Source organism: Melanotaenia boesemani, chromosome 11, assembly GCF_017639745.1.
Source record: "Melanotaenia boesemani isolate fMelBoe1 chromosome 11, fMelBoe1.pri, whole genome shotgun sequence".
NCBI lineage: Eukaryota > Metazoa > Chordata > Actinopteri > Atheriniformes > Melanotaeniidae > Melanotaenia > Melanotaenia boesemani.
Window position 1 is genome coordinate 32,487,267 of NC_055692.1, and position 19,087 is coordinate 32,506,353.

A 19,087-nucleotide genomic window follows, 5' to 3' on the forward strand; every position below is an offset into this window, starting at 1 on the left:
GATTTGGCTCTGAATTTAGGAGTAAGCAGGATAGGAAACATTTTATTGTCTCCAGTGAAGCCTGCTTGGGTCAATGCGCAGAATAATGACTTTGCAAGGCCATGATGAACATAGCTTCAAAGAAAAAGCTGAGTCCTCCTGAACATCTTGACTTAGTAGGAGATGGCAAACACTAACTCACAGCAGACAGTGTGGACTGGCAGGCCATAGCAGTTGTTCTGTTAAAGCTAGTAGTCCCTTAAAAAGCTGTATCACAAATCTTAGAGAGGTCATGTCTGGCTTTGTCATATTAAAAATACAACATGGCTACATAAAGCATGTACAAGAAAGACCAAATACACACTAACACTTAATAAGGATTATTTCTATAGCTTACAAAAATCAGCATTGTGTGTTTCCTGCACAGAGCAGAATGCATTGGGCAACAGCCTGTCAGTCACAAAGTACAGTTCCTCTGTGGTAAACTCACCAGTTCTTCGAGCCAGAGATTGCATCAATGCTTAGTGTTTGTCCAATCATGTATCTGGATGCAAATCAGGTTTTGTTGTGCAAGTCAAGACCAGCCAGTGACTTGGCCACCAGTTTCACTCTTACTGGGGAATTATTTTAAACCTATGTTCCCTAAACATCTGCATCTGTTTAACTAAACTTCACAAACTCTAGCAACACAATTAAAAAGTATTGAGCATCCCTCATTTCTATATACTATGTATGGCCAGCAATAAAGGAGACAAGTGGAGGTATTTATTAAAACATGCATAAAAATAAATGCAGTAAATAAGACAGAGTTTGTATAATTCTAACTAGCGTGAAGCATAGTCTTCAGGAATAGTTCTCCAGGCCAAGACAGGTCAAGTAAAAACATAAAAATATTATTTCATGTCAGTCAAACTGAGTTATCTTTGAGATTTTTTACAGGTACAACTAAAGAAATACAAATGATGTGCCTGTTAATTCCAAAGAAGCTGAAGATCCTATTTAAAAAGCACCACTCAACTTTGGCAGAATTTCTTGGTGAGCTGTCCCCTAATGACGGCTAATTCATCATCCATCTTGCATCCCACCCGTACCGTGTGATTTCTCCAGACAGTAAAAGTCAGTCTGCCTTATCTCGTCCTCTGTCCCTTTTTATCTTTTTCTTCCTCCTTTCTTCCAATTATGTCTTCTTGTTTTTTTTAAAAGAATCAGTCCCGGTGTGCATTTAGAACAGCCAGTGTTTCATTTCCAGTTGCTGGCATGTGATGCGCTGCATTAAGCGAAATTCAACTGTAGTGTAAAGCAGCATCCTGGAAGCAGAAGTATAAAGTGCAGTTTCTCGGGATGTTTCGAGATGCTGCGGGGCAACAACAGTTCCAAAAATGTACATAATAAATGTCAGTGTGCCATCAAAACAACTCAGAAACGCTGAGTCAGAAAGTTACATAGAGGATCTTTAAAAGTGGCTCTTTGCTGAATTGTCTGTTATGTGTTGACACAACACAGGTTCATCCCTCAAATTAGCTGCTTTTTATGACTGAATGACTCAAAGGTGACGCTCTTGCAAAAGATCTCTGCACTTGATTTGTTTTTAGTGAACATATACTTTTGAATATAATACACATCGTCATAATTATTATCATCATGATCATTATCAGTAATGATAGTAAGTCAGAGTCAAGTGGTCTAACAAGATAACTAGAAGCACTCACAGAGTGCAGACCTTCGCTAACATATTGGCCAAATTATCCCTATGTCCCCATAGTAAAGAATCCTTTGAAAAAATTCCTGTGTCCAGGCGGTGATCCGGATCACCCCTAAAATCTAATCACTTATTCCTTATTCCATTTCTGAGATTTCCTGAAAATACCATCAAAGTCCGTCCATTACTTTTTGAGTTATGTTGCTAATGGACAGACAGACAGACACACAGACAGACAAACATATGCTGCGGAAAACGTAACCTCCAGGTTGGGGGAGGTAACAAGTACCTTTCCTTTTTACAATGATTAGGTACATTGACTGAGAATAAGGGAAAAGCAGAAAATGTCCAAAGAAAAACTTTGGAAGACGCTCAGAAAGCGGGAGAACTGTTTTTTTTTTTAACAAAACATGGCTGCTGGGAAGGCAAAAAGATAAAGAGGTGGGGGCTGGATCAAGACTTCTGACTAGTCCTTTTAGCTATAGTCTGGTATCCACCACCTGAACAGCGTACTACCAGGATTTGGCTCCTGAAACCTGCCCATCATTTATCTGATTGAGTTGTAGTGAGATGTAACACAAATATTAGTCATGTTAACAAAACAAACTGACATCTCCTGCTTGGTTAGAGGGAGGAAAAGCATCCTGACCTGTCACAGAGATGGCTCACAGCACCGAAGGAGTCGCAGGAGCAGGGCAGGCAGCCGCTGGTGCCGTTGGTGAAGTAACCCTCCTCGCAGTCTTCACACTGCAGGCCGACGTAGCCCGGCAGACACACACACTGACCGGTGATTTGGTCGCAGTCGTCCGGCTCCACAATCCCCTCACTGCCACTGCTGCAGTTACACGAGCCCTCTGGGTGAGCGGGTCGCAAAGGGGAGGACAAAGAAAACAAATGATGTTCAAGAGGAAACAGCAGATTAGAAATATTTCATTTTATATTAGATGTGTTGTTAAAAATACTTTTTTTACTACGATCTGAAGGAAAGTAATTAGAAGAAATCATTTTAAACTGAAAACCAAACAGAAACCCATGGGATCAATTCAGTGAGTCAAATGGAGAAACCAAAGCAAGACTTGAAATTACTGAAGCTCTTTGTTGCTTTTCTGTCATAGATTAACATCAATCAACATCATTATAGATGATTGATTAATTTGTGGTTTCATCCTTGTAAGGCCCTGCTTATTCTCCTTATAAATGAAAAAATTTGTCCTTTAGCTCAGACATAACAAGAGCAGTGACGATGAGACTGCCAGACAAGTTGTTGTTGGAAATATGAACATTTTCTGGATCTGAGCTCCCACTGTGTGCACACACAGTTGTGTTTGGTAGTAGTTTACCCCGCATCTCTGAAGGTTGGTTCTTAAAACATCTGTTTGTTGTGACTTCTCCTAAAACCCCTTTAAGAAGTCACACATGTGTACTCAAGGCTGCAGTTTTTAAAAGAATTTTCCCCCAAGCACTATCGTTTATATTGTCAGCAATTTCTCAGAATTGGTAGGGTGTGACTCTGTAGGGTAAATTGTGATGAATGGCTCACCCTTTTTTTCATCAACAAATATTTTCTGGAAAATTTACATCCCATCCAGGAGGTTTACAATCCAGCCATAAAATGTAGTGTTTATTCTGAGACTCTATACGGTAAATCCACAATGAGAGATCCACGATAACACCATTATTTATCACATTTTCATAATAAAAGAAGATCAGTATCACTATTATGTTGCTAAGAGACCTCTATTTTGACCTGGAAATTATTATGAAGCCACTTCCTGTCAAGCTTTCAACCAATGAGATGATAATGTCCAACTGGGAGCAGCCAAAGATCAACAAGTTACCAGAAATAATGGTCCTCTATGGGTGGAATAAAATCAAGTAGATATTTTTAATGGCGATGCTCAGAATGAGCTGAGTTGGTGTTGGTTTTGTGAGGATAGTAGGAAAAATATAGCATAAATAACTGTAACTAGCAAAAAAAAAAAAAAAAAAAAAAAAAAAAAGTGTAAGTATATAAATAGTTTCTGTTGTGTGTTTGTTTCAACGTCAATATCTTTTCTCCTGAAAGCCAAGACCTGAGAAAATGATAAGCAAATGAGAAAAGGCTTGGTCACTGTTGATCTGTGTGTTATTTCTTCAAAGTATCATAATCTGACAACTGAGACTGTCCTGAAAAAATAATGTCTGGATCTTGACTGGGATTAAAAGGCTTGAGCGTCTACCTGCATTTTAACATTAAAAGAAAAAACAAAACAAAAAAAAGCAGGTGGACCAAAAGTAGCAAAAAAAATAGCCTGGAGTCTAAAGGGTTAATTGTATAAATAATTCAACTTGCAAGCCAAGATTTTGTAACAGTAACACTAGCAGCCTGCCCCCTGGTTTGATCTCCTTTGTGTGGCCAATGGAAACACTGATGCACCATGTTCCAGAAATAAGGAAGTTATTCCTCTAACGTGTCATAAATCTGTTCAGACCAACGTTACGCAGGTACCAGTCCTCTAACAGACTGTTTCCATACCTTTCAATGTTTTTTTTTTTCTCATTAACCACATGGGGATGTATATTTTTAGGCTATTTGCTGGGAAATGTCACACAGCAGTGGACAAAGCGTGGCCATGCTCAGAACAGTAACGCTGGGAGCTTCCTTCCACTCCTGGGAGCTGCTGGGTGAACATGCTTAAGAAGAGGGGAGGGCTGCTAATTCACTTTGCACATCCAGATTAACCCTCCCCAAACAAGGACTTTAAACGTGAAGCCATTTCATGTCAGAGCCTGCTTCTGTGTTTCTGACATACATAAAGGACCCAGGTTTTCTTGTTTTTGTTTTTTTGTTTTTTTTTTAAACAATGCATTTCTGCCTTTAATGAAAAGTTGTTTTTCTCATGTAGATTCATGTAAAACCAAAACAATGATGCTAAAATTGAGTGTTGCTGAGATTCCAGTCCTCAAACTGGCACACTCAATCAAACCCGAGGGCAGTCGTGGATGATGGCTGTAGAATAACAGAGTGGCAATCCATTATTTATCTGATGTTAAGTTAGGTGTGGCAACTGAGGGCTCAGCAGTCAGACAAAGAAAGCAAATAATTCACATTGCATGCTTTTCCCATATGTGGGGGAAACACCTAAACTAAGCTAAATATAACTATTCCTGCTCCCCATCAGATTATACTCTTATATTCTTATAAAAGTCCAAGCAGCTAAACTGTTGCTTGGACTTTTATATAACTAAGGAAAGGTTGTAGTTATGTAAGTCTTGGAGTGGAGTGTCAGGCCCTTTACTAGAGCAGCGCCCACTGACAAACCGTCGCCCCCGATCGCGCCTGAGAAAGCATCGCATTGAGCTCATTCTTAAAATCCAGCTTCATCTAAGTGTTTCTGCGAAGCCACACAACAGGTTTGATGTAGATTGGACTGGATGTGTGTGTAGCAGGGACGAGATGGTGGGGAGGAACTGAGACAGAGTTCACCTCCCTCTTATCTGTCTGACTGGCTGTAAACTGGTGTGGCACAGCTGGCATGAAGACACAGGCCGTATCAGGCACTTAGCAAGCCTCAAAACTCCTCAGACCAAACTCGCCTCTCACCACATTGAATTTCTAACCATGTTATTATCTTTCAGACAGCAAAGAAAGATATTGCAAAGAAAAACAAATATATGAAAACACACCTGTCTGTCAGAAAATGCAAAGCAGTAGGAAGGTGTTAACCCAGGTCACGCCTTTGTTGATGTAATCTTATTATGTAAATGCCCTTTAACTGGAATAATGGGGAGTGCTAAGGTTGGTAGGCTTTACTGTATAATATGAAGATTTTGTATATGACGTTACACAGGGAGCTAATTTAATTTGTTTTTTAAATTAAGGGTTCAGATTAATGATAATAAATTATATTAACTTGATTACAAATGGATAAACACAACACTAAGTATCTGGGTTGCCAACAGATGAATCTACCTTGTCATGAATTCAGATTTTTCAGGTGTAGCACGTAACAAAATAAAAGTTCAATGACAGAAAAATGTAATATATCATTAAAACTGTGTTTCTATTGTTATCTAATCATATTACTAAAATAACTTTTATGTCTATGTTCTCTAAGAATAAGCCATTTATATCAATTTGCTGTGGGTCCACATACATGACAGCCGCCACCATGATATTTGTGCCACCATTTTTACCACGGTGTCTCTGAATGGACAAACAAGTCTGTATGTGAAGGAGAAACCCTCTGAGCTTTAAAACTGTAGTACTGGTGCTCTAACATATCATCCTACCAATCAAGACGTTCAACTATGCCTTCTGCACATAACACAAAAACATTTTAAGTGAGGACACACCCATAAATAAATAAATCTATGTTACCCTCAAGTCTATGTTCAACAGCTGTATCTCCATGTTGAGAAAAAATAAAAGCTAACTTTAATTTGATATATTTTAAATACATTTTCATAGAAATTGTATTATTTTAACTATTTGGAGTTTTATTTATTATATAGCCAATAATTGAAACATTCATGTATTACTGTTGAGTAGCATTTAATTCCCACATTCATGTCACTGAAGTAGGACAGACGTCCCAATTCTGCACTGGAAGAGACAGGACACAGCAAGACGACATGTAAACAGTGGACAGAGCTTACATTGCACAACAACTTCAAACTGATACACACATACTGACATGTGTAGCATCCATATTATCTCCATTAACACAACATAGTGCATTTCACATCACGTCTTCCACTGTGCACGTGAGTCTTATCAAGGTGTGTAGACCACAGATTCCCAGTCCTGGCCCTTAAGGACCAGGACTAGGTATCTCTTACTTCCTTAAGCACTGCCTGACTCTTGCATAAACTTTTTGAAAATTAATAGATGAAATGATGTGCAGAAATATTTATAAATCACCTGTGGCAGGTCTATCTTCAATGCCAAGACTGCAATACTAATACAGCAATAAAAAGAGGAAAAAATGGATTTTTAATTAACTTCTTTACTAACATTATACTGCACATTTGTACACATTAAGAGTAATCACAACCTGCTTCTGCTTCTTTCATCCTAAACTGCTCTGGCTACAATCTGGAGTCATCCCAGGAGTAACAGGCATGGCACATTAAACACAACCATGTTCAGTTTTCTAACCTCCACAGGTCAGGCAGATGAAGCTGTTTTTTTTTTTTTTTTATTCATACCAGCATAGGAAGTGTAACATGATCAGTTGAATACTCAATAAGCTCCATGCCCTAAAAACAGAAGGGGGTTGATTTGAACCTCCATAGAGCCATTTTGGATAAAAACCCTCAACCTGTCTGTACTGTTGACTGGGGAACAACACATCCACATGGATGTTGGTGTGTGTGTGTGTGTGAGGTGTGTGAGAGAGGAGGGGCCTGTCATTGCTCATTCATGGCTTGGTCTGCCTGGCCATTTTGGTTGGATGGCCTTGTTCTAAATATGCCATCCAAACAACAATAGATGAGCCAAGCTTTCTTCTGAGCAGCTTCATGTAACTGTAACTGTGTCAGTACAAACATGGCTGATCTCACTCTAAGGCATCTCAAACCTATATGGATCCTATAAGGATCAGAGAAATTCACTGAACAACAGAATCAACCTTACACCCCCTCACGCCCCCCTCTCTCGCTTTTCCAGCCCACTATGTGGCACACTCATGCTATAATAAATAGGCCTGCTGATTATATGAAGGGCCACCCAGTAAAATCGATATTGTGCGCAAATTTGGCTTCAGCGATTTGGGGTTTCTCCTGATTATTTAGGGGGTACAGTGTTGAGACCGAGGGTCTGCCCATTGTTGCCATCTGGGGTTTTTTTTTCTGTCGCTCTCTGCGTCAAAAATCACAGCATCCAGCAGCCAATTTAAGACACGGGCGTCTTGTTTTCCCACCGCTTACCACCAATTATTACTTTAGCTATAAAATACAACAAAAACTATTATAGAGAAATCAAATCTCCTGTAAGGTATTCGATTACTCACCTTGACTATTCTCTATTGAGGTAAAAGATGTACCAATATTATCTCCAGCCCAGGCATCATTGGCTGTGCGCTCTGAAACCATGGACACCATAGTCTGCAGCATTTTTTCCGGAGTAAAATGTGATGTTTGAGCATCGATGGATCGTTTGTTTAATCTGGAAAACGTGGCTGTTATTTGTTCCTTGGAGGATGAGATTATTCCCGTATCGGGGACGGCTGGAGCGCTTGTGGTGGTTATTGGCCCCGTTGTTCCAAGCTGGAAGACGGTTTCAGTTTCAGAGAAAGGGTTGTTAGTGGCCGTCGGCCCGCTTGAAACACTCGAAGCCGTCTCTGTAAGTCTAGCTATAGGCCCGAGAAGGAATCTGCTGTCGGGTAAAGAACGAGGCATGTCGGTGAGGAAGGTCTTCCAGGTGTCGGAGGATGAGCCCGGCTTACTGGAGATAGGCGACGCATCGTAGGGACTGATGCGAGGTGCAGCTTCAGAAAATCCAGTAAATACATACAAAATAAATAGCAGAACCGAAGATATGTACATCATTAAGGACGTTAACCTCATATTTAGTTTCAGCTCTCCATGTAAGCAAATGTAATGGTCTCTCAGACCGTTCCCTGAATGGACGCGTACTCCACCATTGATGTCCCCCGGCGGCGTACGCTTGCTGTTTGTTGCCCCATGAACCACCGTCAACACTTACGTGCACTGCAACCTACCAAGAGCCGACTAAGATTGACAAGCACGGGAACCAATAGAAACGCTTTATTAATTCACGTTGGCTCTCCCTCTTTTCCTGATGGGTCAAGTGCTCAACCAAGTCTAAAACCACTATATATATATATATATATTATATATATATATATATATATATATATATATATATATATATATATATATATATATATATATAAACACTTCTCCCTACACAGTATACACAGTGTTTTCCCTCATAAACATCCAAATCCAGCCTGTCAGGTAGTTATGGGATATTGTAATCCTTGAAAATGTAACCCTTGAAAAAAAAATATATATATATATACATTTGTGGATGTGTTGCTTACTTTTTTTTTAACATAACCACATCGCCCTCTAACGGTGTCTATGTGTAACAACTATTTAACCACAGTTAAATTTTCATTATAGCTTTTGGCTCAAACTCAAGGCCATGGAAAGTCCAGGTATAGGAGGGACAGGATGATGCATTTGTGGAGTAAGCAAAGCAGCTAAATTGAGTAGTGCCAGTTTAGCTGTTTGGCATTTTTACCCATGCCAAAAATGCCTTGGAAATTTAATCTGTTTGTATTAATTTCTGTTTTAAGATTTAAGAGCTGCCAGGTGTGTTATAGCCACCGATGTATGACCGGCACTTTATCCATCCAATCAGCAGGGCTCCAGACTAACTTTTTTTAAATGAGATGCACAGTGGCCCTTGATCCTTTTTGTTGCATAGTGGCCGCAATAACTCTGCACAACACCTCGAAGTTAATGAACATTTTACTGAAGCTCGGTGCACACGTTACTCAAACCCATGAGGCTTACAACTTCAACTTATTTTCCTCTCTAATCAGGGTGATAATACAGTAACAAGAGAGCGAGTTCGCCTTCTCTTGGTTAACTCCAGAACAACATATAAAACATGTATCATTACAAGTACACTCACACTTGTATTCAAACCAAATTACTAATATCAAATCTCAATATACCACACTTTTTAAAGACGTTTTGCGGGTTTTCACCTCAACAAAATGTGAAAGGTCTTCTCTACATGGACTGGCTGCAGCTGTGTTGGACATATTGGAGGATGGCATGTTTCTGCTAGCTGCCGTGGTCTTGTGGACGGTTTTTGCTGCTGGTTTGTTTTCATTTTGAGTAGCAGATATGCCACCTCAGCTGAGCAGTTGACAGAAGTTTGTTTCCAGCTGGCTGGAGTTGTTTGACTGGTATCTGTTGTGTGTTTCCATTTATTCTGTTCCTCTGAAATATGCGAATAGCTCGGAGAAGAATTTTCTAATCCTTTTTAAAGACGTTTCTCATTTAATTGAATCTCTGTCATATTTCTCTGATTTAATGTCATAGAAGGATTTTTTTTTGTTTGTTTTGTTTTTTTGGTCACAGTAATGTGTCTCTGAGCTTTGAAAGGTTGACTAAATCTTTCACTCAACACGACCTGTTTTCTTAGATGCACCTGCTTCATCTCTGGATTATAGTTTATGCCTTCTTCTGTGTCCTTAGATTCATCTCTAACTTGCTTTTTGCTGGGAGAGACTTCTACAGAGGTTACAGCAGTAACTCTTGTTCAAATCGGCTGGTTTTGGTGTTTTGGTAGCACTGAATTGAATTTCTGTTGTATTTTCCCTGAGTTAAGGTTTCAGAAGGCTTATCATTTTCCCCACAAAAGGATTTCTGATTGATGAAAGTGTGTGTAGGAGCCATAACTCTAAACGTGTTTCATGTTTGTACTTTGTTGTTGTGTACACACTTAATTGGTGTTTGGGAAGTGGGTGTGGCACTTGGGTTGTAAGTGGTGATAAATAATTGCTGTCACCTGGGCGCTTGGTCGGTTCTTGATGATGTAGAGGTGGGGTGAGCCGGGGAGCGTTATTGTTTGTTGACCGCATACGCGTTCGAGAGGAAATAAGAAAGAATGTTAGTCATAAAAGGATGGAATATGCATTGTTTTGTACTCACGTAAATAAGGATTACAATGGATTATGTGAAAGTAAGAATAAACAATTGCAAGACAAGAGGAACGTAGTGCGCGTCGTCAAGTTCACTCCCCTGTTTAGCGTGCCGCGGCTGAGCAAGTTGGCTTTGGATATCTAGCCGCAATAGTGTGAATGAATGTGTCTCTTGATTTGATATGTTTTCCTATATCCCCCTGATTGAACTTTACAAAACTGTGCACGAGTCACCAGCTTCATCTTTAACTTGCTTGTTTGTGGCCACGACAATTCCATCTGAGAAGGGGGTGAGCTTCTCCCTGACGTTGGAGGCTGTTTGCGTTTGGCAAGCACTGAATTCGATCTCTGTCATATTTTTCTGTGCTAGAGTTGCTGAATGGTTATTATTTGCCCCGGAAAAGTGTTCTTGAGTTATGAAATGGTGACGGAGTGCTTCAGCAGGGCTGGTCCGTTTTTCTGGATCCACTTGCAGCATATGTTTGAGAAGACTAATGAATCCTTCGGTGTCCTCATTTTCAGTGGGCTTCTCAGGTGCTCTATGCAGTTTTGGGAGATCATCCAGAGACCAGATTTCCTTGTCAATATACGTAGAATCAAGTGGGAAACCTACATCTCCTGTATATTCAGCCGGACCTTTCCATTTCCACACGGTTCGCCAACTCCACCCGTTTAAAATAAGTTTATGTTTTGCTTCCTTCATTCAGTAAATCATTAGGAATACCTATAATCATCAAAATGGCTCTCATAACTTGATAATTAGTATTTACTGGAAACAGGCTTTTACCAAGGTACAGGAATGCCAAAGTGCATCCGAAAGACCACATGTCAACTGTTTCATTGACCTTCAGGCCCAAGAAAATCTCAGGGGCTCGGTGACTACAGTGTTGAAAGGTATTGTAATGGCACAATTCCCTTGATTTAGTAGCTAGTCCAAAATCTGCTAGCTTCACTTTGAAAGGCTGTAATTGAGGGTTTACCAACAATATATTGTCTGCTTTGATATCACCATGTGAAAAACCAATGCTATTAAGTGCATTCAGAGCCACAAGTAACTGCTGAGCAATACTTCGGATTTCAGATACATCAAAGTCAAAGTCAACTTTATTGTCAATTCTGCAATATGTACAAGACATACAGAGGATCGAAATTGCGTTTCACTCAAACCCAAGGTGCAGACAATAAACATAAACATTTAATATACATCTTCAAGTAAAAAAAGGTCTCTCCTATGCTACACAATATATAAAAGACTATACTATACTATATAAAAAACTATACTATGCTATATAAAAGAAATAAAAAACAAGGAATATAAATAATGAAAAAGGCACAAGTATCAGCAACATATTGGGTAAAGAAAACCAGATAGTGCAAAATGAATACAGTAGTGCAAATGGCATAGCCGTTGTGCAGGTGTAGCTTATATACTGGTAAAGTTAAGTGTCCATGAACAGTTCAGAGTTGATGGGAGGGGGGTTCAGAATCTGGAGGTTTTGTGGGCAGGGGGCAGCGAGGGGAGGGGGGGCAGGGCAGGGAAAGAGTTCAGCATCCTGACAGCCTGGTGGGAGAAGCTGTCCTTCAGTCTGCTGGTCCTGGCGCTGAGACTCCGCAGTCTCCTCCCTGATGGCAGCAGACTGAAGTGGTATCCAATGTCTTTGTTTCATAAACTCATATAAGTTTATGTGAAGCATCTCAAAAGCCATACAAACATGGCCATTATATGTGAAGCTCTCATAGAACTTGGTTAAGTTGTTTTTTCTCCGGATCCAGCTGTTTGAGATGGTGTAACACCATACATTCTCTTTGTCCTGCTTTGTAAAGATCTGTTTTCACAAATTTGATTGCCACTTCTTCATTTGTGTACATTTGTGTTTTTGCATTTGACCACTTTTCCAAAAGATCATTAACCAATAATCTGTTCAACAAGGTATGAACTCGTCTCACTGCACACAACAAGATCCTGGCCCTTCCAAAAACTGCTATTAAAAAATTATGAAATAATATTTTTCACCATTTTTTTTTTTTTTTTTTTTTTTGCTCAGATGTTTTAATTATCTTTAACCCTAATCAAAAATATCAAATATTATATAATGCAAATTGTTTTTAACCCTTTAAATGCCAATTTTCCAACACAAAGTCATTGTTTTCATAAAACTAAAAACAGAAAAATTTATTTGTTTTTCCATATAATAGATTTTAGGATGTTGTGGACTTAATGTAAATATTCTTAGATATACTAAAAATGAATAAGAAAATCGATTTTGTTGCATTTTTAGTTTTTCTTGTTGGGGTCAGATTCATTATTTACTAGTCTTTCGGGTCATAGGAGGACAAAAAAGTCCCCTCCCAAAATCTACTATTAAAAAATTATGAAACAATATTTTTACCACTTTTTTTTTTTGTTCAGATATTTTAATCATCTTCAGCCCTAACCAAAAATATCAAATATTAAATCATTTAAATTATTTTTAACCCTTTAAATACTAATTTTCCAACACAAAGTCATTGTTTTCATAAAACTAAAAGCAGAAAAAATTTGTTTTTTTTTTACATATAACAGATTTTAGGTGGTTGAGGATTTAATGTTAAGATCAGTCTTAGATATACTAAAAATTAATAACAAAATTGATTCAGCTGCATTTTTAGTTTTTTTTTTTTTTTTTTTTTTTGGCAGAGCCATATTAATGATGTACTATCTCATCAAACAACAAATTCCCATTGACTTCTATTAATACCACACTTTTTAAATATCTCAACCATAACACAATATATACCATGCATTCTCTAATGCTGTGGTTTTATTTAAAAGAAAAAAATAGTAAAATTAATCATTTTAACTATTCATCATGACGTGGTGTCATTTTCCCATCATAGGCCAATGCTTGAAAGACATGTCATTTCTCAATGGTAAAATCATTATAAAAAGACTATAATTCTCCCTTTCTATGAAACAATTTTTAAACCAGCATCAAATTTCTCAAATAGAACATTTATTTTGCACTTTGCAACATTTTTTAAACCACAATCAATACTCAAAATCAAACTGTTGAAAACACCAAAAGTACAAAGATGGATAAAGAAAGCTTAATTTTACAAATAAGTTTTCTCTTGACCATAACACAATGTAATCATGCATCCTCCCATTTCAGGCTTTTATTTTAGAGAAAAATTGTAAAATTAGTTATTTTGCAGCATTCCCTCGTCCTATATATCCTCTTCCATGCTGTTTATTGTGTTTTCCGATTGTTACTATGTTTCTTCTTCTTCGTTTTTTGCCGGTTGTTGCTATGGTTCTTCTTCTACGCTTCAATGTTTGTCCGGCTCGGAGGACTAGATTGTAGATGAGTTGCTGGATAGCATCGCCATGTGTGTGTTGTTCCGTGATTACATTTTCAGAGCACACCACACACAGTACGATCAAAACAGATGTTTTTATCTTCACGTGTGAGGTCTAGACCAGATATAAAATCTCATAAGATTAAAAAAAATCGTTATGTGTGTGGGCTGATGCACCTGCACTGCTGTTCTGTCAGAGCCCAATTTATAAACGTCTGAAACTTGGCTGGCTGGTATTTCATGTCTGTGACAAGCAACAACCAGGACGAGGAGGTGCTTCTCTGCAAACAGAGAGGCAGCAGTGAGAGAAGATGCAAAAAGGAAACCTGTGATCATCGGAGAACAGTGACTTTGTGTTGGAAATTGGCATTTAAAGGGTTAAAAATAATTCGAATGACTAATATTTGGTATTTTTGATTAGGCCTGAAGATGATTAAAACATCTGAGCAAAAAAAGTGGTAAAAAGAATTACCCGAAAGGAAGTAAATTTGTTCCCAGAGACCTGTTGACCTCTGAATAAAATTGAAATTAAAATATCAAAGTTCTTCAAAAGAAGTACTTTGTTACAAATAATCATAGGGCAACGATTTGGGGCAACACAACAAAAATGGTGGCCAAAAGTTGACCTAAAAATGACCAAAAGGGACAAAAAAAATCTCTAATTACCCATAAGAGTTAACTGACAGTTTGACATCTTCTAGGCTGCTTCCAATAACAATAATGCACACTCGGAATTTTACTTACTTACTTACTAACTAACTAGCTAACTACAAATAAATAAATAAAGGGATGAATAAATGAATGACTGAATAAATAAATTATTTAAAACTCTGAGGACTCTTATTGATTTATTTAATTACTTACTCCAGCTCGTGTGAAAGTTTGAAAGGACAACATACAAACCGGTGCGGAATTCAGATGAAGTGTTACAGGAAGTTGCGCATGACAACTATTCATGGTACAATGGCGCCTCTAGATTTGGATAAATACGCTGAGATTGCTAAACAGTGTAAATATCTCCCAGAAAATGACCTCAAGGTAAATGTGACATTTGAGAAGTATTGTAGCTAAAGATGTATCCTTAGCTTATAATTGTAAAACTAGCTCTGTACTGTTTTGTATTCTAACAGCCTAACTAGGGAACGTTAGCTTCTGCTAGCTACTGATGCTAGCCTGCTGTATTAAACAGGAAGTCAAAACAGTCCAGCAAATATTTCATGTGATCTTCTATAAACACAGTCCGAACCAAATATCCCCAAAGATTTATGAAAGCAAGGATGAGACTGATCTGTTCGGCTACGTTATTTTCCAGCAATAATCTTAATAGCTATAAGATAAAGCTAACGTTAATAGTGACTTGATGACGCTAACTATTTGGGTTTTAGATGCTTGTGCAGGACAACTGGAGAAGCTCATATGGAATATACCCAGCAGCCCTCGTGCCTTGATTTTATTTTAGGAGCTCATAATGCCATAACATTATCTTAAGCTTTAAACGATTGAATTGAAGCATGTTTTAGTCACACTTTAAGAAGTTAAGCATATTTTCTTGCAGAAGGCTTTCTGGTTTCATTAACCTTTTGTCTAGGGTGCTTTTTTCCTCACAACGTGAAAGAGAATAAATAAGATAGACACTGGTGTAACTTTGGGGTCAGACAGTCAGTGTGAGCCACCGACTGATCAAAGTTTAAAACAAAATGTCATGTGCTGAGCTGTTCTGTGGGCCACTATGAATGACTACAGATGTACCAGATTATCAGATCACAGTGGCTCTGTTGCTGCCCCCGCTTGGCATCTCCATGTCTTTTTGGTCATATAAAAAGGGTAGAATCTGTGACTGTTAAAACTTAACTCTTTTCTTGACTAATTTTTATAGACTTGATCCTAAACTTTTTATTAGATTCAGGCTTCAGGCTTGTCAGATGAGCACCACCCTTCATATTCGATATGCAAAGGAAATATTACACATTTCATTCAGTGAAACAGTATTAGTTTATTCTTCCCAAACTCTGAACTTTAATGAGTGTTGGCCCAAAACAAACTAAATAGAAGAAAAATAAGTTTTTTTTTCCAATTCTGAAATTGCAAATGTATTTGTTAATATTTATTTAAAAGTTTATTTCTATTATAAATCTGACCTGACCCCTTTCTATTTGTCTTGTTGACACTTGTTTGCTACACAGAGGTTATGCGACTATGTGTGTGATCTTCTCCTGGAAGAATCTAATGTTCAGCCAGTTTCTACTCCTGTAACGGTGTGTGGAGACATTCACGGACAGGTAAAAATGTCTTCAAACATCTTAATATTTCCTCTTTTGATGTGATGGGTTTTACATTGTACAAGATCTTTACCTGCTTCTGTTTTTTTTTTTTTTTTTTTTTACTGTATTGTACAAATTCAGTATAATTTCCACACTGAATTGTGATGTTTTTTCACAGTTTTATGATCTTTGCGAGCTCTTCCGAACTGGCGGCCAGGTCCCCGACACAAATTACATCTTTATGGTTTGTTTTTTTGTCAGTTTGAACTTACGTAGGACTTGGCTTTCCAGGATGGTATTTTGGGACAGCATCTTTAACAAGCCTCTGCTGTCTGTAGGGGGACTTTGTAGATCGAGGATATTACAGCTTGGAGACATTCACCTATCTGCTGGTACTGAAAGCCAAATGGCCTGACCGCATCACTCTTCTACGTGGAAACCACGAGAGCAGGCAGATCACCCAAGTTTATGGTTTTTATGGTGAGGTTTGATCTATTAAAGATGGCGATTTGCAGCTTCAGAAATCTTCATCTTAATTGGAATATTTTTTACCTTACAGATGAGTGCCAGACCAAGTATGGGAATGCGAATGCCTGGCGTTATTGCACCAAAGTGTTTGATATGTTAACCGTTGCAGCTGTAAGTAAAAATTAATACAATATGCTCTTGATATGTTTTTGTTTAAGTTGTTGTATCCTGATAAATAATCCGTGCTAATGCATTGAAATTCTCTTGAAGCATGTCTTATTTTCAATTATTGCATGGGCTGTATTTAAGATGTCTGATTAACAAGGCTCAATCCTAAGCACCATGTAGATGTTTCAATTTAGCGTAGCAGAGGGAATATGTTGTGTGTGCATTATAAGGTGCATACAACCTCACCAGGACCAGATGAGATATTTTAGCTTTACTTTTGCCGTGTAGGATGATGTAATCCAAAATCTTTTCTCACATTCTTGACGTGTAAAAGGGCCGTGACACTTTTTAACTGTGCTACATGCTAATTTCACTGATGCCAGTGGGATTTATTTTACATTATTGTATTTCAGAATCTGTATAAAAAAATGGAAAGGGAAGCTTTTCTGACTAAATGACACCTCAACCAAGAACGTTTTGTGATATTTTTTTTTTTACTGGTGTCTCACTGAGGATCAGAAATCATCTCTGTTTTTATAAATGTCTTTCTAGTTCCTTTGGCCTACTTTGTGAGAGATTTGTGAGGTCAGTTAGCATATTTTTACTATTAATTAATCCATACACAACCCAAGAAAAGACTTCCTAAAATCCTCTGGATTGGTGCCGGATCCCATCATAGTTGGCACAGAAGCAGATCAGCTGGGTCCACATACTACAGAGCACCGTCATAGCATTTCATTTTGCTCATAATTGTAAGAAATAATTATGTGATGAGAGAAGTCCGATGTCCTAGTAATTGTGATTTTAATGTTGTTTTCTATCAGCTGATGGACGAGCAGATCCTGTGCGTCCACGGCGGCCTCTCTCCAGACATAAAAACTCTTGACCAAATTCGAACCATCGAGCGGAACCAGGAGATCCCCCATAAAGGAGCTTTTTGTGACCTGGTGTGGTCAGACCCTGAGGACGTGGACACTTGGGCCATCAGTCCCAGAGGAGCTGGCTGGCTTTTTGGTGCAAAGGTCACAAATGAGGTAAGCTGCAAGAAGTACGTGCAGTTTGGATATAAATGCTTGTATAAAAATTACAGGACATCGACAGCTGGATTTCTGAGGTCTGAGTGTTTGTCTTGAGGTTTTATAGTTATGGTCTCACAGTGGGTACGGTGTATGGATGGATGCCACGTCAAGCTGAAGTACATCAGAGTTGCACAGGCTTCAAATAATAGTTGTTTGTTTTTTTATCTGCAGTTTGTTCACATCAACAACCTGAAGCTGATCTGCAGGGCACATCAGCTCGTCCATGAAGGCTACAAGTTCATGTTTGATGAGAAGCTGGTAACAGTGTGGTCGGCTCCCAACTACTGCTACCGCTGCGGCAACATTGCATCCATCATGGTCTTCAAAGACGCTAGCACAAGAGAGCCAAAGCTCTTCAGAGCAGTGCCTGATTCTGAAAGAGTCATCCCACCCCGAACAACAACACCTTACTTCCTGTAAACACATTAAGCTGTAGTAGCTAACATTTGGTCAGTGCACAGATACTGACTGGGACAGAGGCATTTGTCAACCCTTATGAATTTTGTCCGTTGCATTTAGAGTATTTACAGTGTGTATTGTGGTGCCAACTGTCAGTTGTTATTCCTGCTCTGTGCATTTAATGCCATTATGCTGCAGCTTTAGTCACACTGACACATAACAGCAAAGTAAGGTTGCCGAGCACCACCACTGTGCTGTTGTATTAAAAGGACTGAAATCAGATGACCCTTTTAAATGATCATATTTATAAATCTTCATCCTGCCGTACAATTAAAGTTCATCACAAAGCAAAATTCACACACAGTGTTGTATAGACTGATCTATTTTATATTGTAAGATTACATGAAGAGGTGGATATAAGATGAAAACACTGCACAAGTTAGAAATTCTTAAATCTGACAAGTCCCAGTTAAACAGTCATCGTTATCTTATAAATATATAAACCTGAAAGTTGATGTGTAAAAATGTTCTCATCTTTTTTGTTGTTACACAATTCAGTTTCATACATCCTGTGGTACCTTAAAGATTGTCTTTAATGTCCAGGTTTGGAAGCACTTCTTCTGAGCATTATTTTTCTGTGTATCTTTGTTTGTAAATAAAGAAAAAAGGAAAAGTCAGCTGTTTCTATCTTGGTAATGGGGCTAAAATAATTCCATGTTTTATCAGAAATGTTATCATATTTTGTCTTAATCTTCTTAAACCTATTTAAGCCACAAAAACAACTATGTACTGTGGATCAAATGTTACCAAATATACTCACTCTTCACTGTGTCTAAATGATTAGAACGCAGTTTTAATTAATCAAACATTCAGGTTTCTGTTTTTCTGTTAGATTTAGCTTGTGATCTTTCTCCTGTCTGCTTAGATCTCTGAAAACAATCTCAGACAGGTTTGATCATTAAATTTCCAGGTGAGTTTAATTTAAGGGAAACTATTTAGGGAGGTTCCACATTATTAAGCAAGTCTTAG

At 38.3% G+C, this 19,087-nt stretch overlaps 2 protein-coding genes across 2 annotated transcripts in view; one reads left to right on the forward strand and one right to left on the reverse strand.

Moving 5' to 3' along the window:
• The window catches only part of si:ch211-158d24.2 (multiple epidermal growth factor-like domains protein 9), a 40,299-nt gene extending 31,960 nt beyond the window's left edge, over positions 1-8,339 (reverse strand). The window contains exons 1-2 of the mRNA XM_041998677.1: positions 7,672-8,339; positions 2,328-2,532 (exon numbers count right to left, since the gene is read on the reverse strand). Of these exons, the coding sequence (XP_041854611.1) occupies positions 2,328-2,532; positions 7,672-8,227 (761 nt within the window). The 5' untranslated portion in view covers positions 8,228-8,339. The remainder of the gene's footprint in view (positions 1-2,327; positions 2,533-7,671) is intronic.
• A 6,254-nt stretch (positions 8,340-14,593) lies between these two features.
• On the forward strand, positions 14,594-18,735 carry LOC121649485 (serine/threonine-protein phosphatase 6 catalytic subunit-like). The gene is made up of 7 exons (XM_042000348.1): positions 14,594-14,721; positions 15,867-15,962; positions 16,123-16,188; positions 16,283-16,424; positions 16,504-16,583; positions 17,405-17,614; positions 17,831-18,735. The coding sequence occupies exons 1-7, from the start codon at positions 14,602-14,604 to the stop codon at positions 18,077-18,079; spliced, it is 963 nt and encodes a 320-aa protein (XP_041856282.1). The 5' UTR covers positions 14,594-14,601; the 3' UTR covers positions 18,080-18,735.
• Positions 18,736-19,087: the final 352 nt, after the last annotated feature.

What these genes read in the sequence shown, in the direction of transcription:
- LOC121649485 (XM_042000348.1), top strand. Translation starts at nt 14,602, where the DNA reads ATGAAGTGTTACAGGAAGTTGCGCATGACAACTATTCATGGTACAATG. An exon ending in ACACAAATTACATCTTTATG is followed by an intron (nt 16,189 to 16,282) that starts GTTTGTTTTTTT and finishes TGCTGTCTGTAG; the next exon opens with GGGGACTTTGTAGATCGAGG. An exon ending in CCAAGTTTATGGTTTTTATG is followed by an intron (nt 16,425 to 16,503) that starts GTGAGGTTTGAT and finishes TTTACCTTACAG; the next exon opens with ATGAGTGCCAGACCAAGTAT.